The sequence below is a fragment of the Morone saxatilis genome, unplaced genomic scaffold (genome assembly GCF_004916995.1).
Source record: "Morone saxatilis isolate NCDOM2014 unplaced genomic scaffold, NCSU_SB_2.0 Contig14, whole genome shotgun sequence".
Lineage (NCBI taxonomy): Eukaryota > Metazoa > Chordata > Actinopteri > Moronidae > Morone > Morone saxatilis.
This window is the reverse complement of record NW_023339696.1, coordinates 22326954-22344385: the sequence shown is the minus strand read 5'-3', so window position 1 is coordinate 22344385 and position 17432 is coordinate 22326954. Positions and strand designations below refer to the sequence as shown.

At 40.0% G+C, this 17432-nt stretch overlaps 2 protein-coding genes across 2 annotated transcripts; one reads left to right on the top strand and one right to left on the bottom strand.

Moving 5' to 3' along the window:
• Positions 1-220: 220 nt before the first annotated feature.
• On the top strand, positions 221-4053 carry atxn2l (ataxin 2-like; the record flags this gene model as incomplete). Its single annotated transcript, XM_035654762.1, is given in 7 exon segments — positions 221-284; positions 369-571; positions 2330-2459; positions 2618-2730; positions 3005-3187; positions 3424-3562; positions 3659-4053. Coding segments are annotated over 7 exon segments (882 nt in total). The 3' UTR covers positions 3718-4053.
• A 976-nt stretch (positions 4054-5029) lies between these two features.
• LOC118322908 (nucleolin-like) lies at positions 5030-16005 on the bottom strand. Its single transcript, XM_035654763.1, has 12 exons — positions 15551-16005; positions 10581-10684; positions 10312-10351; positions 10167-10195; positions 9126-9183; positions 8667-8728; positions 8425-8457; positions 8096-8141; positions 7952-8010; positions 7676-7714; positions 7516-7557; positions 5030-6853 (listed from the first exon to the last, which is right to left on the bottom strand). The coding sequence occupies exons 2-12, from the start codon at positions 10675-10677 to the stop codon at positions 6732-6734; spliced, it is 627 nt and encodes a 208-aa protein (XP_035510656.1). The 5' UTR covers positions 10678-10684; positions 15551-16005; the 3' UTR covers positions 5030-6731.
• Between the last annotated feature and the right edge of the window lie 1427 nt (positions 16006-17432).

Genomic DNA, 17432 nt, shown 5'->3' with positions numbered 1-17432 from the left:
CTAAGTGTTGTTGAGTTTACGTGTCTCTGTATGTGACACTGACAGAAAGAACAGAAAGAACACTACAGTGGCCTCTCTGTACTTCACATCTCAAACTGAATCCATCCACACAGCTCAAAGTTTAGAAACTCAAAAGATATCAGTTAAACGAGCTGTTTGATGTCTGCAGGTTACATAACGCTTTCTTCTTGCCTTCCTCCTCTCCTCCTCTCCTCCTCAGGCTCCTCAGATGTATCAGTACACCATGTCAGCTGTGAACCAGGGCAAATACCCCAGAGCCAAAGGTACCCAGTGTTATTACTGACTGTAGGAGGGTTCAGATACTCTAATGCCCCCCAGCAGTGACAGACTGTGTTCTGCTGTTTTAGGCCCGGTGGTGGGACAGCGTCCGGACCATCACCCGTCCTCAGCGTCCCCGATGATGTCAGCTGCAGCCTCGGCAGCAGGCCCCCCGCTGGTGGCGTCCCCGTACCCCCAGTCCTACCTGCAGTACGGTCAGGTGATCCAGGCCATGCCCCCCCACTACCACGGACAGGTACCGAGGCAGAACACTGTCACTGTGGATTTAAAGGTCCAATAAATTAATAAATCTACACACAATGAAAACACTGAGACATGAAACCTGGGGAATGTTTAAAGGACTTATATTTTATAATATTTTATGATATATTATTATTATATATAATAATAATAATATATTATTATATAATAATAATATATTATTATATATTATATATTATTATATATAATAATATATTATTATATTTTATTATATTTTATTATATATTATAATATATTATTATATATAATAATATATTATTATATATTATATATTATTATATATTATTATATATTATAATATATTATTATATATTATTATATTTTATTATATATTATAATATATTATTATATTATATTATAATATATTATTATATTTTATTATATTTTATTATATATTATAATATATTATTATATATTATAATATTTGACTTTAGTACGTTCATCTTACACTTTCTTGTTATTTGTGTGTCACATGTCAGGACACTTCAACCAGAGGATCCTGCTCCGTTTCTAATCTAAATAGACGTAATCTGATGTTTATTATCTGATCCTCTCACGACCCCTCAGATTTATCTGGTGGCCCTTTGGAGGGCCCCCACCCCTCAGGTTGGGAACCAGTGGACTGAACTGTATATAAAGGAGCTCCAACAGTAAAATGCTAACACCGATAATAATGATGCGATAAACAAAAGTATTCTAAGTAAAACTGATATTCTTAAGTACATTTTCCTGATTCGTACTCCCTCCTCTCATCATCTTCATCATAATACTAAAGCAAAGAGTTATTTATAATAATGAAAGTAACAGTAAGATCAATTAAAAGTAAAATAGATTTGGCTCTGGCAGTGTCTTAAAGTAAATATATTTATATTTCTGTATAATAAAGTTTCTTGTATCCTCCTCTTCCTCATATCAAACAGATTCATGATCAAGGTGACTTTATTAGATCTGTCAGTGTGGTTTCAGTATTTTCACTGAAGTAAAGGATTTCTACTGTAGAAACGCTGTGTGTAATTTTAAAGAGGATGTTAATGTTACTGTGCAGAGCTCCAAACCAACTCATTCACCACCTTCACAAATCTCTCCGAGCTGATCGCTAACGTCTCTGTACAGCCGCCGCCCACAGAGAGTCTGCAGACACGTTATCTCAGATAATAACTGATCAATCAGTGTGATCAGCAGAACAAACACGGTGGTTCAACATGAGAGGAACGCATTCTAAAGTAACACACACATTAATGTCATTAATGTCTGCAGCTTTAACACGTTCATTTCCACTCCACACATACAAATACTGTTTTATTCATGTTATTGGACGTGTGGACACACTGACTGTCTCAGTGATCATTGGCTCTTTAATCCTGCTGATGTTAAACTGAGCTCAACAGAAACAGATGGAAACACACAGAGTGGAGGAACAAGAAAGAAACAGTGAATGTACATCAGCTCAGCCAGTTCTTTATTCATCGCGTTATTATTCTGTAGATTTAAAGGGTTATTTTATCTAATGACCTTTTTATTGGTGCAGATGCAGACAACAGTACTGATCTACACTAAGTACTCAGAAACATCATATAATGTACCCTGCTACCCCCCCGAGTCAGAAACTGTTGTATAAACTGTTCAGTGTGTCTTTAAATGTTATAAATGAACTGAATGAGTGGAAAGAGTTTGAAGGACGACGTCAGACTGTTTGTTTGTGACGACGTTAAACTGAAGCTGTGAGACGTTTTTGATAATAATCTCTCTTCTGTCTCGTGACCTCCAGGCAGTTTACTCGATGCTGCAGGGGGGCGCCAGGATGCTGACGTCCGGGGCTCCTCAGCAGATGGGTCCTCCTGGCCACCAGTACCACGGCCAGGCTGAGGGCCAGCCGGGGCCCCAGCAGGCCATGTATGGTAAGAAGAATTAAAGCTCAGTCCATTAATTATAGATACTGTCAGTATCTGTGATGGAAAGCAGACAGCAACAGGAATAAACGTTGGTTGGATTCTCTGAGACTCTTACAACCTTTGATGACTGAGAAGTTGCTAAATTCTCTCTTTTCTGTCTTCAGCTCAGTCGTTTTCTCACCACTCGGGCCCCATGCATCATCCTCAGCCCTCCAGCACCCCCACTGGGAATCAGCCCCCACCCCAGCACACAGCGCCCAGTCCAGGACACACTCAGGTGGGACTGCTGACGTTAATGGATCACAAATGTGAAGTTAACCGGCTGCAAATATCATTTAACATCATAAATCTTTTATTTATAATTTCTTGGTCAGAATTGAACAAAACATACAAAAGAATTCCTCTAATGTTTAATCCTTAACATAAAAACCAACAGTGGTTCTGTGGTAAAAACCTTTTTAGAGCTACATTTAGACTGGGATTGAATAAAACCATGTTTCTATCTGTTCGTCCTGTTCGTTAATCAATGGATGGTTTGTGTTTGTGTTCAGTCGAGTCAGGCCGGTCCTCAGCCTCAGTCCATGTTCCACTCTGGAGGTTTGTCTGCTCCCACTCCTCCGAACCTGCAGCCGGGCCACAGCTCCCCGCAGGCCACCTACACCATGCAGGGGTACAGCCTCCCCACCCACCAGCCGCTGCCCCACGGCTTCCCCTCCATCGGCCAGCTCACACAGGTGAACAGATGTGGCACTGGAGCACCGGCACGCCAGACTCCATTAACAAAACCACCGATTTTACCAAGCAGATGATTTCTGTTAGTCTCTCCAACAATCCCACTCTGGTTTGGTGGAAATAAATCCTTAAGTCATCGACATATTCTTCGTGTTTGTAGCCACGAAAACGTCTTCTGCTCGTGTTCATGTGGACTTCAGTGTGGACGTAGTCTCAGTCTCTCGTTTGTCCTCCGCAGGCTCACATGTCGGGACCTCACCACTCTGCCGGTCACGGACTGCCGCCCGTCATGCTGCACTACGTCTCCCCTCAGCAGGCCGGCGGATCCAACCCCCAGCAGGGGGCGCCACAACACTTCTACATCGGACCCCCACAAGGTAAAACCGGCTCTGGTCCCGTGAGCCCCCATAAAGCCAATAAAACCTAATCTTATGTGAAGAATAGATTTTAAAGAAACATTTTGTGTCTTCCAGCTGTTCAGGTCCAGGCTCACCCCTCCCAGCAGCTGTCCTTCCACCCGTCTGCAAACTGAACTCGTCACAGCTGGACTCAGGAGCGAGGAAGACGAGCCCCCCCACCCCGACTCAAACAACTTGTAACATTCCCACCTCCTGACACCAGACTAACACGTCCTCCTTTTTACCCACATCTTTAGACAGAAACGGCTAACACGGTAACGTTTCTGGATTTAAAAATGTAAATACAAACTGTTTTCACACCTGAACACGAAGCTGGACTGACGACGATGACTGGTGGAAAACTTTTGGACCGACGACAGTGGAAACAGTTTTTCTCCCCGTCCCACCTCTGTCCTTTTCCAGACAAAACCAGTTCATTAATAATAAAACCACTGAAAACAAACAACAAACGCGTCTGGATTCAATTCAGAATTTCAAAGAAAATAACCTCCGGTACGTCTACAGAACGATACAGAACTCTAAAATCTCTCAGGTTGATTTCTCGCTTTAATGAATGAGTGGAAGTTGACGACTGCCTGGACGGTAGAAATTCACTTTCTTTGCGAGAGTAAGATGAAAAGATGAGCTGGAGTTAGTGGTTAGCTTAGCTTAGCATAAAGACTGGAAGCAGGGGGAAACAGCTAGCCTGGCGCAGTCTGAAGAGAATAAAATCCACCTACCAGCGTCTCTAAAGCTCGCTGGTTAACGTGTTCTACATAATGCTCAAAAGCACCGCGGCCCGAGAGGCGTCTCTCCGCTCTGCGTAGAATCCAGCTGGTCCACACCAGACACACAAACAACAAAGAGAATCTGGTCAATTTTCCAAATACAATAGCAAGTGCAGACTCTGGGTCAACATTGTGGCATCAGAGAGGAAGTCAGTCACCGTTTTATTTCCTTTTTAAGGACAAAATAAGTAAACCACGTCGGGCAGGAAACCGCGCCATAAAGCCGTGGCTCGGTGGTCGAGTGAGGAGAACCGCCAGGTGGAGTGGGAACCCTGAGGAACTCAACACAGTGGCTGAAACCAGCGTTTTGGTGGAGCGATTAGCAGAGCCACGCAGACGGTGCAAGTATAAACGCTCATAACGGCGTAGGTCACTTAATCTACAGCCAACGTACAACTATGAATCAGAATAAAAGGTCTATTTTCATTCCAGATAAAAAAAAAGTGTAGAGAGCAGCAGCTGAGTAACAGATGGTCAACACAGGAAACTGCTGATTATATAACTGATTATTGTGCTTCTGTAGGAAGTCCTGAGTTGCGTACAGTTTATACATATCTGCTCCTCAATCAAAGGTCTGACTCAACTATCACACAACAGCAGGTTTAACACCTCGACACGCTTTAAAGGAAGTTACTGTGAGAAATGAATCCTAGTAGAGTTCAACATTTTGTTACATTTTAATTGAATTGTAGTTAAAGAAACAAAAACATTTCTAGTTCACACAAGTGGATTACAGATCCAGAGACAACAGTAACCACGGTAACAACACATAAATACAGTAGAAAAAAAAACAATTTGTGAATTAAAGACATTCTCAGGAGTTGTCAGTAAAATCGAAGTAAAGCTCAAACATGGAAACGCCTCTGGTGATGAGGCGCTGTGGAGGAAAGGGTTACCAGTGAAGACATTAACAGCCGGTAAAACAGAAAAAACTACAGAAGAATCTGAACCAACGAGGGACTTTTGGTGACATTTTCTGAAGCCTGACAGGAGAATGAAGTGTCGACCGCTCGCCTGCCGACAACCGTTCGATTATTCTGGATTTTAATTTAGTGTTCCCCGAGTTTCAGGTTCAGTCTGTCTGGGTGCTCACAGTGATTCTATCCATCAGTAATTATGTTCAGAGGTCAAATTTACAAAAAAAACATTAAAGAAAACCTAAATGTGTGCAGTAGAAATTATTTTCTACTTTGAATGGATTGAGATCTGATGTTAGCATTTAGCTCATGTAGCAGAACTGAACAGTTAGTCGTAGAAAGACGGTTGTTGTCTATAAAATGAAAACTACGGAAGCCGAGAACAGGCGCGTTAGCAGGTTTTTTTTTATTCCGTTATCTGCAGATCACGAATTAATTATTTTGTTTTCTTGGAAAACGAGCTTTGTTTTCTCAAAATAAGTTAATTTATCTTGAGAAAACAAAAGCCTGTTCACATAAACAGCTGTGCAATTATTTCAATAATGTCGTTATCTCAAGATTTAAAGTAAATTATTTGGTTTTCTTGAGAAAACAATGAGCTAATTCCTCAAACCGACGTGAATGCAATTATTTTGTTTAATTCTCGATTTATTTTTATCTCAAGATATGACGTTAATTGATCTGGAGAAAGCAAAAGGCTGAGAGGCTGTGCTCTGAAGAACGCTTCTTCTTCAATAAGAAGTTATTTATCTCGGTATCAAGTAAACAAAAAGGCAGATTCCTCACACGGATGCAGCTGCAATTGTTGTTATCTTGAATCACATCTCAATAATTTGTTCAAAGAAAACAAAAGGCAGATTCCCCGAACAGACGGGCTTGCTATTACGTTATCTCAAGATCACAAGTTAATTGTTTCGTTATCTAAAGAAATTGAGCTTTGTTATCTTGAGATAAAACATTAATTTATCTGAATAAAACAACTTGTCTTCTCAAGATAGCGGGATTATTTATTAATAAAAAATTACTTTTGTTTTGTGTCCAACGGGTTGATCATTTTATATAACAGGTTATTTTCTGTACGTGAGATTGGGAATGTATCTTCATGTTCTTAATTTCACTTGAGTTATAAAACAGAAACATGCACACACAAGGCTTTTTAAATCTGTTTTCTGAATCTGGGCCCTGCTGGATTGTTTTTAGATCACTTTAAGAAACCTGATAAACCTAAAACCGTAACAACACAGATCAGAAATCAGACAAACTGCCTCAGCTGAACCTTCAGAAACAAAGAGTTCCTGTTCTCCGCCCAGAGTCGTTCTTCATTCTCAGTTTCTTTTCTTAGTCGTTCAGCTCTTTTAAATTAACGCCGTCGCAGGTTTAAAGGTGGAGGCAGAGAGATGTAGATGGCAGTTGAATAGCTCACTGTGGTCAGGCAGTCAGAGGTCAGATAGCCTGCGTCGTTTCGCTCACGTTGACGTAGTTCCCCTCATCATCATCGTCGTCATCGTCATCATCGTCGTCTTCGTCATCGCTGTCGCTTTGGGCCGACAATTCTGGTGTTGATACTGATGGAAAACATGAAATTACACATCATAGTCCAAAATGTAAAACTGCAACTAACGAGTATTTATTATTGATTATTCTGATGAATATATAAAACAGTATTTTAATACAGTAATACTGTATTATGTTGCAGACTGATCCTACAATCTGAAAACATATAATATAAAAACAATATATAATATCAAATATTGTGAAGAAACATAAAGGTTATATATCAGCAAACAGTTATTTCAGCTGAAAGCTACAGTGTCACATGATGTACGATGTTTACGATGTTTTGATGATCTGCGAGGTAAAATGCGTGTTTTTGTCTATGGAGTCTGGTGGACCGTAGCGCCCATTGTTTTGGTCTGAGATGCTGGTGCTCTAGCGTCACATCTAGTGGCAAGTGAATTTTGTATATAACCTTTAATATAAAATAATATAACTGATAATATATATATATTTAAGTTATGGTTCCTGTCATACAAATGAGCAGTGAGTCATTCTTTGTTTGGATTTAAAAATACAGTTCAGGAAACTTGTTTGGCGACAGACTGAATATTTTTTCATCCAGATGGAAAGAAAACACTTTGATGATCCTGGAAATGTCTTCAGAAGCTGTAACAGGGAATTCATGAGAGGAAGAACATCACGTGATCTGAATACTGAACGTCCAACTCACTTGAAAGACCCAGCGGATCCACATTCAGGTACTCTCTGTCCTCTGAGGAGACACGGAGAAGGACACACAGTTACTGTGGTGCTTCATGGGAATTCATCTATAGTTAAACTGTACAAACAATGGAAATGAACTGAAGTTCACACAGAACAGATCGGCTCACCTTTCTTCTCTGGGACGTTCTCATAATCGTGTAGAACGTCTGTGGATGGAAACAAACAGCCGATCAGTTCACTGAACATTGTTTATGTTCATCTATCAAATCAGCTGATCCTCAGTGATGTTTCATAATATAACAGGAAGTATTAAAAAGATAAAAACAGGACTTCTTCTTCTTGTTTCATTTATAACAAAACATAATTTATCTAACTAACTCTCCATATGTTTTTTATGCATAAATCTGAAGTTGTAAAGCTGTCAGATAATCATAGTAACGTACCTGAACTGGGCGTCGAGGCTCGGCTCTGATTCTGAGTCTCACCTTCGGGCAACACGATTCTGCAGAAACCAGAGAAGAAGAGACGATTAGACTCCGACTTACTGCTGAAGCCTTAAAGAAGTGAAGAAAAACCACCAAACCTACATGTATCCGGGGTCTTCTGGGTCACTCTCTGCGTTTATGTAATGTCCTAAAGAAAACAAAATGTCAGCTCGACATCATCCAACATACTGACATCACTCTGACATCACTCTATCATCAGGCAATGAAACTTAAAATAGGCTGAATTATTTCTCTGACACTAGAGTTCAGTTTGGACAAGGACAGAGCAGAGACACTGTTGTCCAAAGTCCTGACAACCAAGTCTCAACGAAGTCTGCTTCGTAATCATTCTGGTGTCGCGCAGTGTGGTTCCACTCTTTGGTCCTGCAATAAATTACAAAGTCGAGACCAACAAATAAACGTGATCTTACCATCTCCTGGATTTTCATAACTTGGAATACTCTCTGTAGGATAGAAAGAGTCATATTAAGATTTGACAGTTACGGCATCAAAGTGTATGAACCAACTCTAACGTCAGAGATTAACTGCAGGAAGGTACATCTCACTGGTAAACATGAAATAAAGACTAACATTACTTAACAAATGTGAATAAAGCCTGAAGAGGTCAACATCACACTGGAAACAGACATCATGAAGAAAAGCAGGATCTCACCATTTTCTGTCGGGGTGAAGGATGTGTGTCTCCGTTGAGTTCCAGGAACAACTAAAGGTGAGCTGTGTGGGAAAAGGAAAAAAAAACATCAGACAGCAAAGTGTTGAACCCGAGGAACAAAGTTTCTGTCCCTTGACATTAGATGTCCTCTGTTGTCCCAGCTCAGTATCTTAAAAACCATCAAGTCCACGTGTCTCTACATAGGTCTAAGAGGTCAAACTGTTGGGGCATAGGACTGGTGTGAGGGTACACCTAACAGTTCCAGCTCAATCACTGTGAGACAAGAACCAGCAGGACTCTTCCAGAAGGCACTTTATATGCAATAAGCCAATACTATCCAATCTTTATCTATGTTTAGTATTTATGTATTGTTTACAGTGCGCTTTGGTACTTATATAGGTACTGATGTGGCCTGGGCAGGTGAACCAGGTGTGTTTCATAATAAAAAGAAAAACTCACAAAGGTGACAGCAGGTGGGAGGAAGAGTGACTGAGGTTCAGGTCAAGGTTTGGCTGGGCTGTAAATCAACAGAGAGAAAGTCACCTTCATCATCGTCATTAAAAATAAGAGCAATGTAAATGTTAACATCATCAGCATAGAGTCGTAATCACCATCATGAAATATGAGACACTGACATGGTATTCTACATCATACTGTTACTATTGTGACCTTATCGTGACATTGAATGTAATTTGGGTTATTTTCTGCATAATTACAATTAACCCTTCCTAAGTCCCGCCCCTTTTTGCTCTTAGATATGCTATATGCTAGGCTAATCTATTATGACAAAAACATAAAAGAGATGGTTAAAAATAAAAGAGACATATATTTAGTCACATCTTAAGTTGTTAGCAAAATGTTAGGTAACTAACAATTGATGTAAATTGGCATGTTAGTTAGGTAACATTTTATACTAACATTAGCTAACTTAAAACGTGACTATATATATATGTCACTTTTATCTTTTAACCATCTTTGAAATGTGGTTTTCTTTTCAACAGAGATTAGCATAGCATATAGCATATCTAAGTACAGGAAAGGAGAAAGTTGACCGAGGCTTGCTTAACTCTTAGGAGAATAGGAGAAACTAGCAAAAAGGGGTGGGGCTTAGGAAGGGTCCATTTATTCTCTGATTAATATCCTTCACTTCCCAGTCCTTGTTAAGCACATTAAAATGTTCGAATGTTCAAATTAGCAAACTGTTCAGGTCATGTATCTCTAACTCTTGAATAAGTCATCAAATATAAACCATACATCTCTAAATATAGTCCCTTATATTTTATATCATTATGACACAATATATGAATAGTTTTTTCTATTCTTCAGGTATTATTTATTATTAAAATCATTGTTTCAGTTTAGTGTTGCTGTTTTGTGTATTTTTTATCTTTTTGTATTAAAATAAAATAAATTGGAAGTCAGTCTTTGAACCGACCAGCTGCTTCCTGTTTCATCGGTTTCACAGAAATTAAAAACCTCTTTCAACCATTTCAGACTTACATGGATGGATAACTCTGAATTGATTGGATCTGATTGAAAGAAAGAAAAGAGACATTAGACAAATCTTACTCATTATTTCATATAAATCAATATAAACAATAAAAATAAAATCTTTCACCCATGAAGACCAGAAGAAAAGACTTACGGCATGTACTCCTCTGTAGAATTTCCTTGCCTGATGGAGACTGGTGGGTGGAAACAGAAACATACAAATAACTCAAATGTAATCATACATCATCTATCAACAGCTAAACCAGAAATCAAAGTGTAAATAGTGTTGACCATCAGCAGTGTGAAAACTTAGTTGTAAGCCTGTTTAACCACAGGATGTCATTTATAGGTCAGGTCATTATGAGTGCGTGCACCAGCTGTTAACCACATGATGGTGCAGTGTGAAGAGAGCCAGCGACCCACCCAGCGGGCCTTTGTTCCTGCAGTGCAGGCAGACGACAGCCAGGAGGACCATGGAGACGAAGACGGCGGCCGCCAAAACCAAGAGGAGCAAGGCCATGTTTCATCTGAGGAGGACAGGGGACAACATGAGGCAGTCAGTCTTCAAATAAAACTGGTCCAGACTGAAATATCTCAACTACTATTGGATGCAAAGTGATGACATTCATGTTCCTCTCAGGATGAATTGACCCTTTCTAAGTCCCGCCCTTTTTTGCTCTGTGCTCCAATAACAGTTGAACAAGCCTCGGTCAGAACCTCGGTCGACTTCCTCCTTTCCTGTACTTATACATGCTATATGCTAGGCTAATCTATGTTGATGTATGTATGTTGACAACCACATTTTGAAGATGGTTAAAAAATAAAAGCAACATATATGTATCGTTAGCTAGCTAGTTAACTAGTTACTTAGCATTTTGCTACAGAACAAAACACTCGCTAACTAGCTACATCATCATTAGTTAGCCAGTTAGCTGACATTTTCCTAACATAAGGTAATAAAGTGACTATCTTTTAACCATCTTCAAAATGTGGTTGTCTTTTTAACCTAGATTAGTTTAGCACATTAGCATATCTAAGAGCAAAAAAGGGGCGGGACTTAGGAAAGGTCAATTATAATTGTGTAGAGCATAACCTGAGTTACATTCAATGTCACTATGATGCCACAATAGTAACAGTTTGATGTAGAAGACCATGTCAGTGTCAACAACAACTCTGATGCTGATGATGTTGACATTTACATTCAACCACAAAACTCATCACAAATATATAAAACAAGACTCAGGAATCTCCTAAAACAACAGGTGGAAATGCATTTATAGGAACTGTTTTCAGCGGCGGAAGATTACACATTTGGTGCTTTAGTGAGTACTAAAGGAAACAACCCCAAACACTGATGAAGGCTGAAAATATTTGGTGAATAAAGGTGTTGGTGTCATATTAGCATTTGAGTCGGGAGGCGGATCGTGTAAACAATACAGATACTGTATGTATCTGACGGATGTAGTTTCTAATAACTTTACGATTGCAGATTAAGGTTTTGTTTGCTGAACAGATCATAAAATATGGCCTGCGGGTTGAGGCTGAATATGAAGCAGGAAGTGTCTCATTAACTCTCACATATGTTGTGGTTGAATAATGGTTTATAGAAAGTCATGAGACTCAGCTCACAGCACAGACAATATCTAATCTAATATCTATAACCTGAATATATTTGAATGATAAATATCTGTATCTGTGGAGTGTTTCTGGAAACTTCTACCAATGATCACTTTTAAGAATATATGTCAAATTTCCACATAACTTACAACCTAAGTGAAGTAACAGTGGCTCATTAAACAATGTATAAACTCTAGAGCTATGTTCTATATGTAGTTGATTCAACAATAATCAATAATCAGAAGCATAAAATTCACTTTTTATCCAGTTTGAAGCGACATGTTTACCATCCACTGTTTAGATCTTGATGCTTTTAAACTCAAACTAACACTAGATTTGAAGCGGATGAAGGATTTTAGTCATCAGACGTCTGGATCTTAAGTTATCTGTTTGTTTTGGAGAGGAGGAGACCTCCCTAAACCTAACCCGCTCTTCTCACATTTAAATCGCAGGTAAATGTGAGATCTGCATCTTCACAACCAGCAACGAGGAAATGAGTTTGGTGACGTATGACTCAAAAATCAGGAAACTACAACGATTGGTCAAATTTGCGGAGAAGTTGCGTTGATTGAACAAAAATGAGAGATCGCACAGAATTCACAGGGACGAGTTGAATTTGCGATCACAACGACAAAAATAACGCAACCAGGAGGATCTGACTGAAGGAATCCTAATCGGGAGAACCTGACTGTAATGACGACAACCCATGATCCCACGTCGCTTCACTCTTCCTCTTTTATTATTCAGATGTGTGTGAGTTAGTGGCAGAAAGTCCACACTGTATGTTTAAGCTCAAATTTATTATCCTGATAATTTATAACTAAACATGAACAAGTTCTTTTCTAAGAAGAATCTTAATTTGTAAAGGGACTAAAGCTGTTGTTATAAACTGGTACCTCAAATGTCTTTTTGAAGAGGAGGAAGCCATGTTTTAAAAATGAAACCACATGCTCTATTTACTTAAATATCTGGTGGTTTTTACTTTCCTGAGGCATCAGAACATAATCTTTCTCCTGATTGCAGAGGTGCGTCACACAGGAAGGAAAAGCATTTCACACGTGCTTTCGACTGACTGGTACAGCTCGTGTTCTTTCCTCTGCCAACCTGAACTCTCCACTGAACCAACAGGCTCCAAACACTGGAAACACTCTTCACAGAAAGTACCTGCAACCCCCTGCCATGGTTTGTGAATGTGGAAACCTCCAGAGAAACCCCCCCACACAACCTCAGCTCCCCTCTCCTCCTCAACCCGACTTCTACAGCTTCTAATATTTCAACTAAGATTAAAATCAGCTCCTCACGCAGCGCTGCAGAGCCAAAGGCGGCCATCTTGTGAGCTGTTGCTCCGTCTTTAAGCTCATTTTGTGTTTGTTTGTTTTTTCCACAAAACCCCCTGAAAGGTTTTATTAAATGATTAAATGCAGCCGGCCAATAGAGATTTGGAAAAGGAAGTGTGACAGGAAAAGACAGATAAGGAGGTTCAATATCAGACGTTAATGACGCTGCATCTTGTTTTAGATCGTGTTCAGTGAAGAACTGTGATGTGTTCTCAACCAGAGGGACGGATGTGTTATATATTAATAACTTTCATCCGAGTGTTTAATTAGGTTTTCTTCACAAAAAACGCTTTAATACAGATGATTTAAAAAGTACCAACACCAGACCTATATTCAAAATCCTTACATATTAACTAACTATTTATTTATAACTATTTCTATATAATTATTATTTATTCTGCCTGCCTCCGGCTCAGATTTGGTAGACTGCATAATTAAAACTGTCCATAGTCTCTGTGACGTCCCCCCACAGGTTTCTGAAGAGCCAATGTTAAGCTCAATGTGGTCGACTCTGGCCGTCCTGACTTTTGTGGAGCTGAATGAAACCTGGTAATTTAAAGAGGTGAGTTATATAAAAACTCACCCTCCGTACACTCGTCATAAACGTGGAAATTATCTCTAGAGACCAAAAGGCTGTAAACATGTTTATTTCTGGACATTTTAATATAAGGCCTTATGGAGACTGACTCACTGCCGGAGCCAGCCTCTTTCTAATCAATGACATTAGGTGGTACAAACAGTACCGCTTCTGTCCACAGGGGCCGCCAAAATCAACACAAAATGAGAAAAAGTTCCTTGTTGCTGCTTTAAGTAAAAGTTATCAGTGAAAGTGGACATGAAACGAGTATGTTTGTTGCACGTAGTGCCAAAACATATTAGAAAAACCACCTTGACTAAAGTCTGATTTTAAAAAGTAGTTAAGACATTTATTTTTGTAATTTCAACCTAGTGAACGAGCTGCCATTTTGGAGAGACGTCATTGCCTACGTAGCGGATTGGGTTGGTTCGGCGTGCGGGTTGTATCAAAAATACGCACTGTGCAGAAAACTGGGCCTTGTTCTATCATATTAATGGATGGTTAATAACGACAACATCTGTAATAATGCATCACATTTTATAAGATCCTCACATATTTTAAAGTTTCATTTATAAAGTTTAAGTAACTCCAGCTGTCAGATAAATGGAGTAAACTTGAATAGAAAGTACAAAGTAGCATAAAATGGAAACAATTACCTAGAATCTATTCTGCAGTAAGACACTACTTGAGTTGCAAGTTCAGTCTTCATCTTTGTGATTTCAGTTTTAAAACCCCCACAGTTGTCTCTAGAAACCTCAACGTGACGACACAACTCCAGGAAGTCACTGCTTCCCGACAAGACATAGTCCTGCTCATAGAAAAACCCCCAAAAACCGTCGGTACATTTCTGTTTTTGTCCGGATGAAACAAACAAGACATAACAAGTTGAAGTGAGCACTGGACGGAGCAAGGCTAGCTGTTTCCCTCTGTTGCCAAGCTAAGTTAAGCTAACCGGCTGTAGCTTCATATATACTGTACAAAACTCCATCTGACCTCCGCCTCGTGTCTAAAACACCATCATAGCAGGTTTGGATGAAGAAAAATGTTTCAACATGTTAAATTTAAGACTTTCTAAGATCTTTTTAAGACCATTATGAATCCTATTTAATGGAGGATAAGAAGGAAAATCCGCATTGATTCCATGTTGGCTTTGTTTAATAGTTACAGATCAATACAGACTGCTCCTGAAAGCGAGACTTAAAAAATGCAACTTTAAGTAACAACGTTAATCCAATATTAAAACCTGTCGAAATCATATTTGAATCACTTACAAGGAACTTTTTCTCATTTTGTGTTGATTCTGGCGCCCCCTGTGGACGAAAGCGGTAATGTTTCTACCGCCTCGTTTCTTTGATTTCAAGTAGTGATTTCAATAACTATATAAAATGTCTCTGATGGTTTTGTTCATTATATGTCATATAGAGGAATCAAAAGCCAATGAAAAACTTATCGTTTGTGACATTTTACAACCTGAAATTTAGATTATTGGATTTTTATGACCCCGAGGACATCCTAATCACATTTGATGGCGTTTTAAAAACAAAAGTGAACAGTTTGAACATTATCAGAATCAATCTTCATCAGAATATAAACAATTACTTTTCCTTGTCTTGGGATTTTTCTCCCGGTTGGATCAGAGTTACTCAGAGATGCACAAAATTAAAATTGTTGCCCACCGGACGCTGCAGAGGTCACAGGTCGGGTAAAAATGGCTTTTGCTGTGTAAAATAATTCAGCACTGGTTTGGCTCCTCCATTAGCCCTCAGAGTGAAACCTGTACCGATCCACTTCCTGTCTTCCATGTGCATGCTGGGAAGAAACTTCCTAAAAATCAAACGAATATAAAACGACAGAAAACTCACCGACACCTGTCGACAAGCGGCGACTGCAGAGATGGTTGTGTGGCGGCGAGGAGGGTGGAGGATTGGTGAAGTTTTCGGGGCCTGCGGCTGGTCTCGTGTCCCCCCGCGGTATCTGGTCCACATCAGGCGACTACTATAACCAATCTTCCATTTCTGAAGACTTCTTTTCTGTCTTTCTCCGTCTTCTCTTCTTTCTTTCGGTCGACCTCGTGTGTCTCTCCTCCCCGATGATCTGATCTGGTGTCAGATCTGCACCTTCAGCAAACTACTTGGCTCTTCCTCCCTCCCTCTTTGTCACCGACTCCCTCACTCCTCTGTCATCACTGCACCCAATCACCTTGGGTTTGGTTTCACCGCCTGCCACAGACCCTCTGATCTCAGCGTTTCCTACCAGGAAGGTGACGGTCGAGCATCAATCGGGTCACGACTGTCCGAAAGACGGAGCGGCAGCCTCTGAAACTTTAGAAAACACACAACAATCAATGACCTGATCAATGGCCCGGACCTTGAGATCACAGTTACAGAGTGTGAGAGTGAGTGTGACCAACCACTGCAGGTTGACTCACCAACAAACCAACAAGCAGAAAGGTTCACAGCTCTCTGAGTGTGTGTGGGCTGATCAAACTAGCCTCTCTCAACACCTCAGCTGCAAACTGCAAACTGGCGGTGGAAATTGGAAGAGGGGCCTGCAGCTCAGAACAGCAAAATGTCAAAAAAACAAAAAAAAAAGGGTTTCACACAAACACCTCGAGCCAATCAGGAGACGTTAACTGTGACACCTCAGAGTGTCGCCGGGTGTTAAAAAGCTGCAGCGCTGTGTGCAACCGTCTCAACATCCTCCCACCTACAAACAGGAAACCACACCGAGCGAAGGAAGCCGAGTCCTCTCCTCTTTGCTCCTCTCCTGTCCTCGCTCGGCCTCTTTTCTCCTCCTGTCGAGAGGAGCAGCAGAAGAGAGGAAAGAGAGGAGAAACCCCCAAATGAATGAGGGAGGAGAGAGGGGAACACCGGCTGTGTTTGGGGCTGTTTTCTGCCCAGTTGAGCTGCTTGTTACTTGGTGGTGCAGGTACAAATGTTTAGTTAGTCCACAATCTGATCCCAGTGAGCTCAGCTGCCAAACTTTTACACTTTATATAATTAAAAACACACAATGTGCCTTTATGTGAGCAGTGATGGAAACAGTGTACAGCTCCTTTATTCAGATAACAATGTGGAAACACTGTGGCTGCAAGTGCCAGAAAGGTTTTGCTCTCTGTGGGTTTTCAAACTGTATTTTTTGGTTTTACAAGAGAAAAGACTCGAAGGACGAGGACTGACTGGTTGTTTTTGGTAAATGTGCGTCTGGTTAACCGCCCCTCCTACGTTAAAGAGCGGCACAAAGCGGAGCTTTACTATGAAAACCATCCACAACCGTCACCCACGCAGACCCACACAGTGAATCAGTCATAATGCATTATAAGCACATTCATGAGACATTATAATGCATTGAAATGACTTTAATATACTTGAACAAGGTTTATAAAGTATTATAAGTGGTCCTCACGTATTATAAGTTTAGCATTCATAACATTGTCCTCAGTCACACAGCACATTAGAACCACCATAACTTTATAAAGTCACAGAAAGAACATGTTAGAAATGTTTCATTAAGTTTCTGGAATTGAATAATGTCTCAGAAACATCAATAATACGCTATAACATGACTGTGAGCTTTAAAGCTCCAGTGGAAATCATTTAGGATCTATTACTGTAATATAATATCTATAGGTATGTTTTCATTAGTTTATAATCAGCTGTAAATAAGAATCATTGTGTTTTTATCCACCATGTTACAGTATAATAAAGTATATATCTTCTTCAGTAGCCCAGATAACTGGATCTC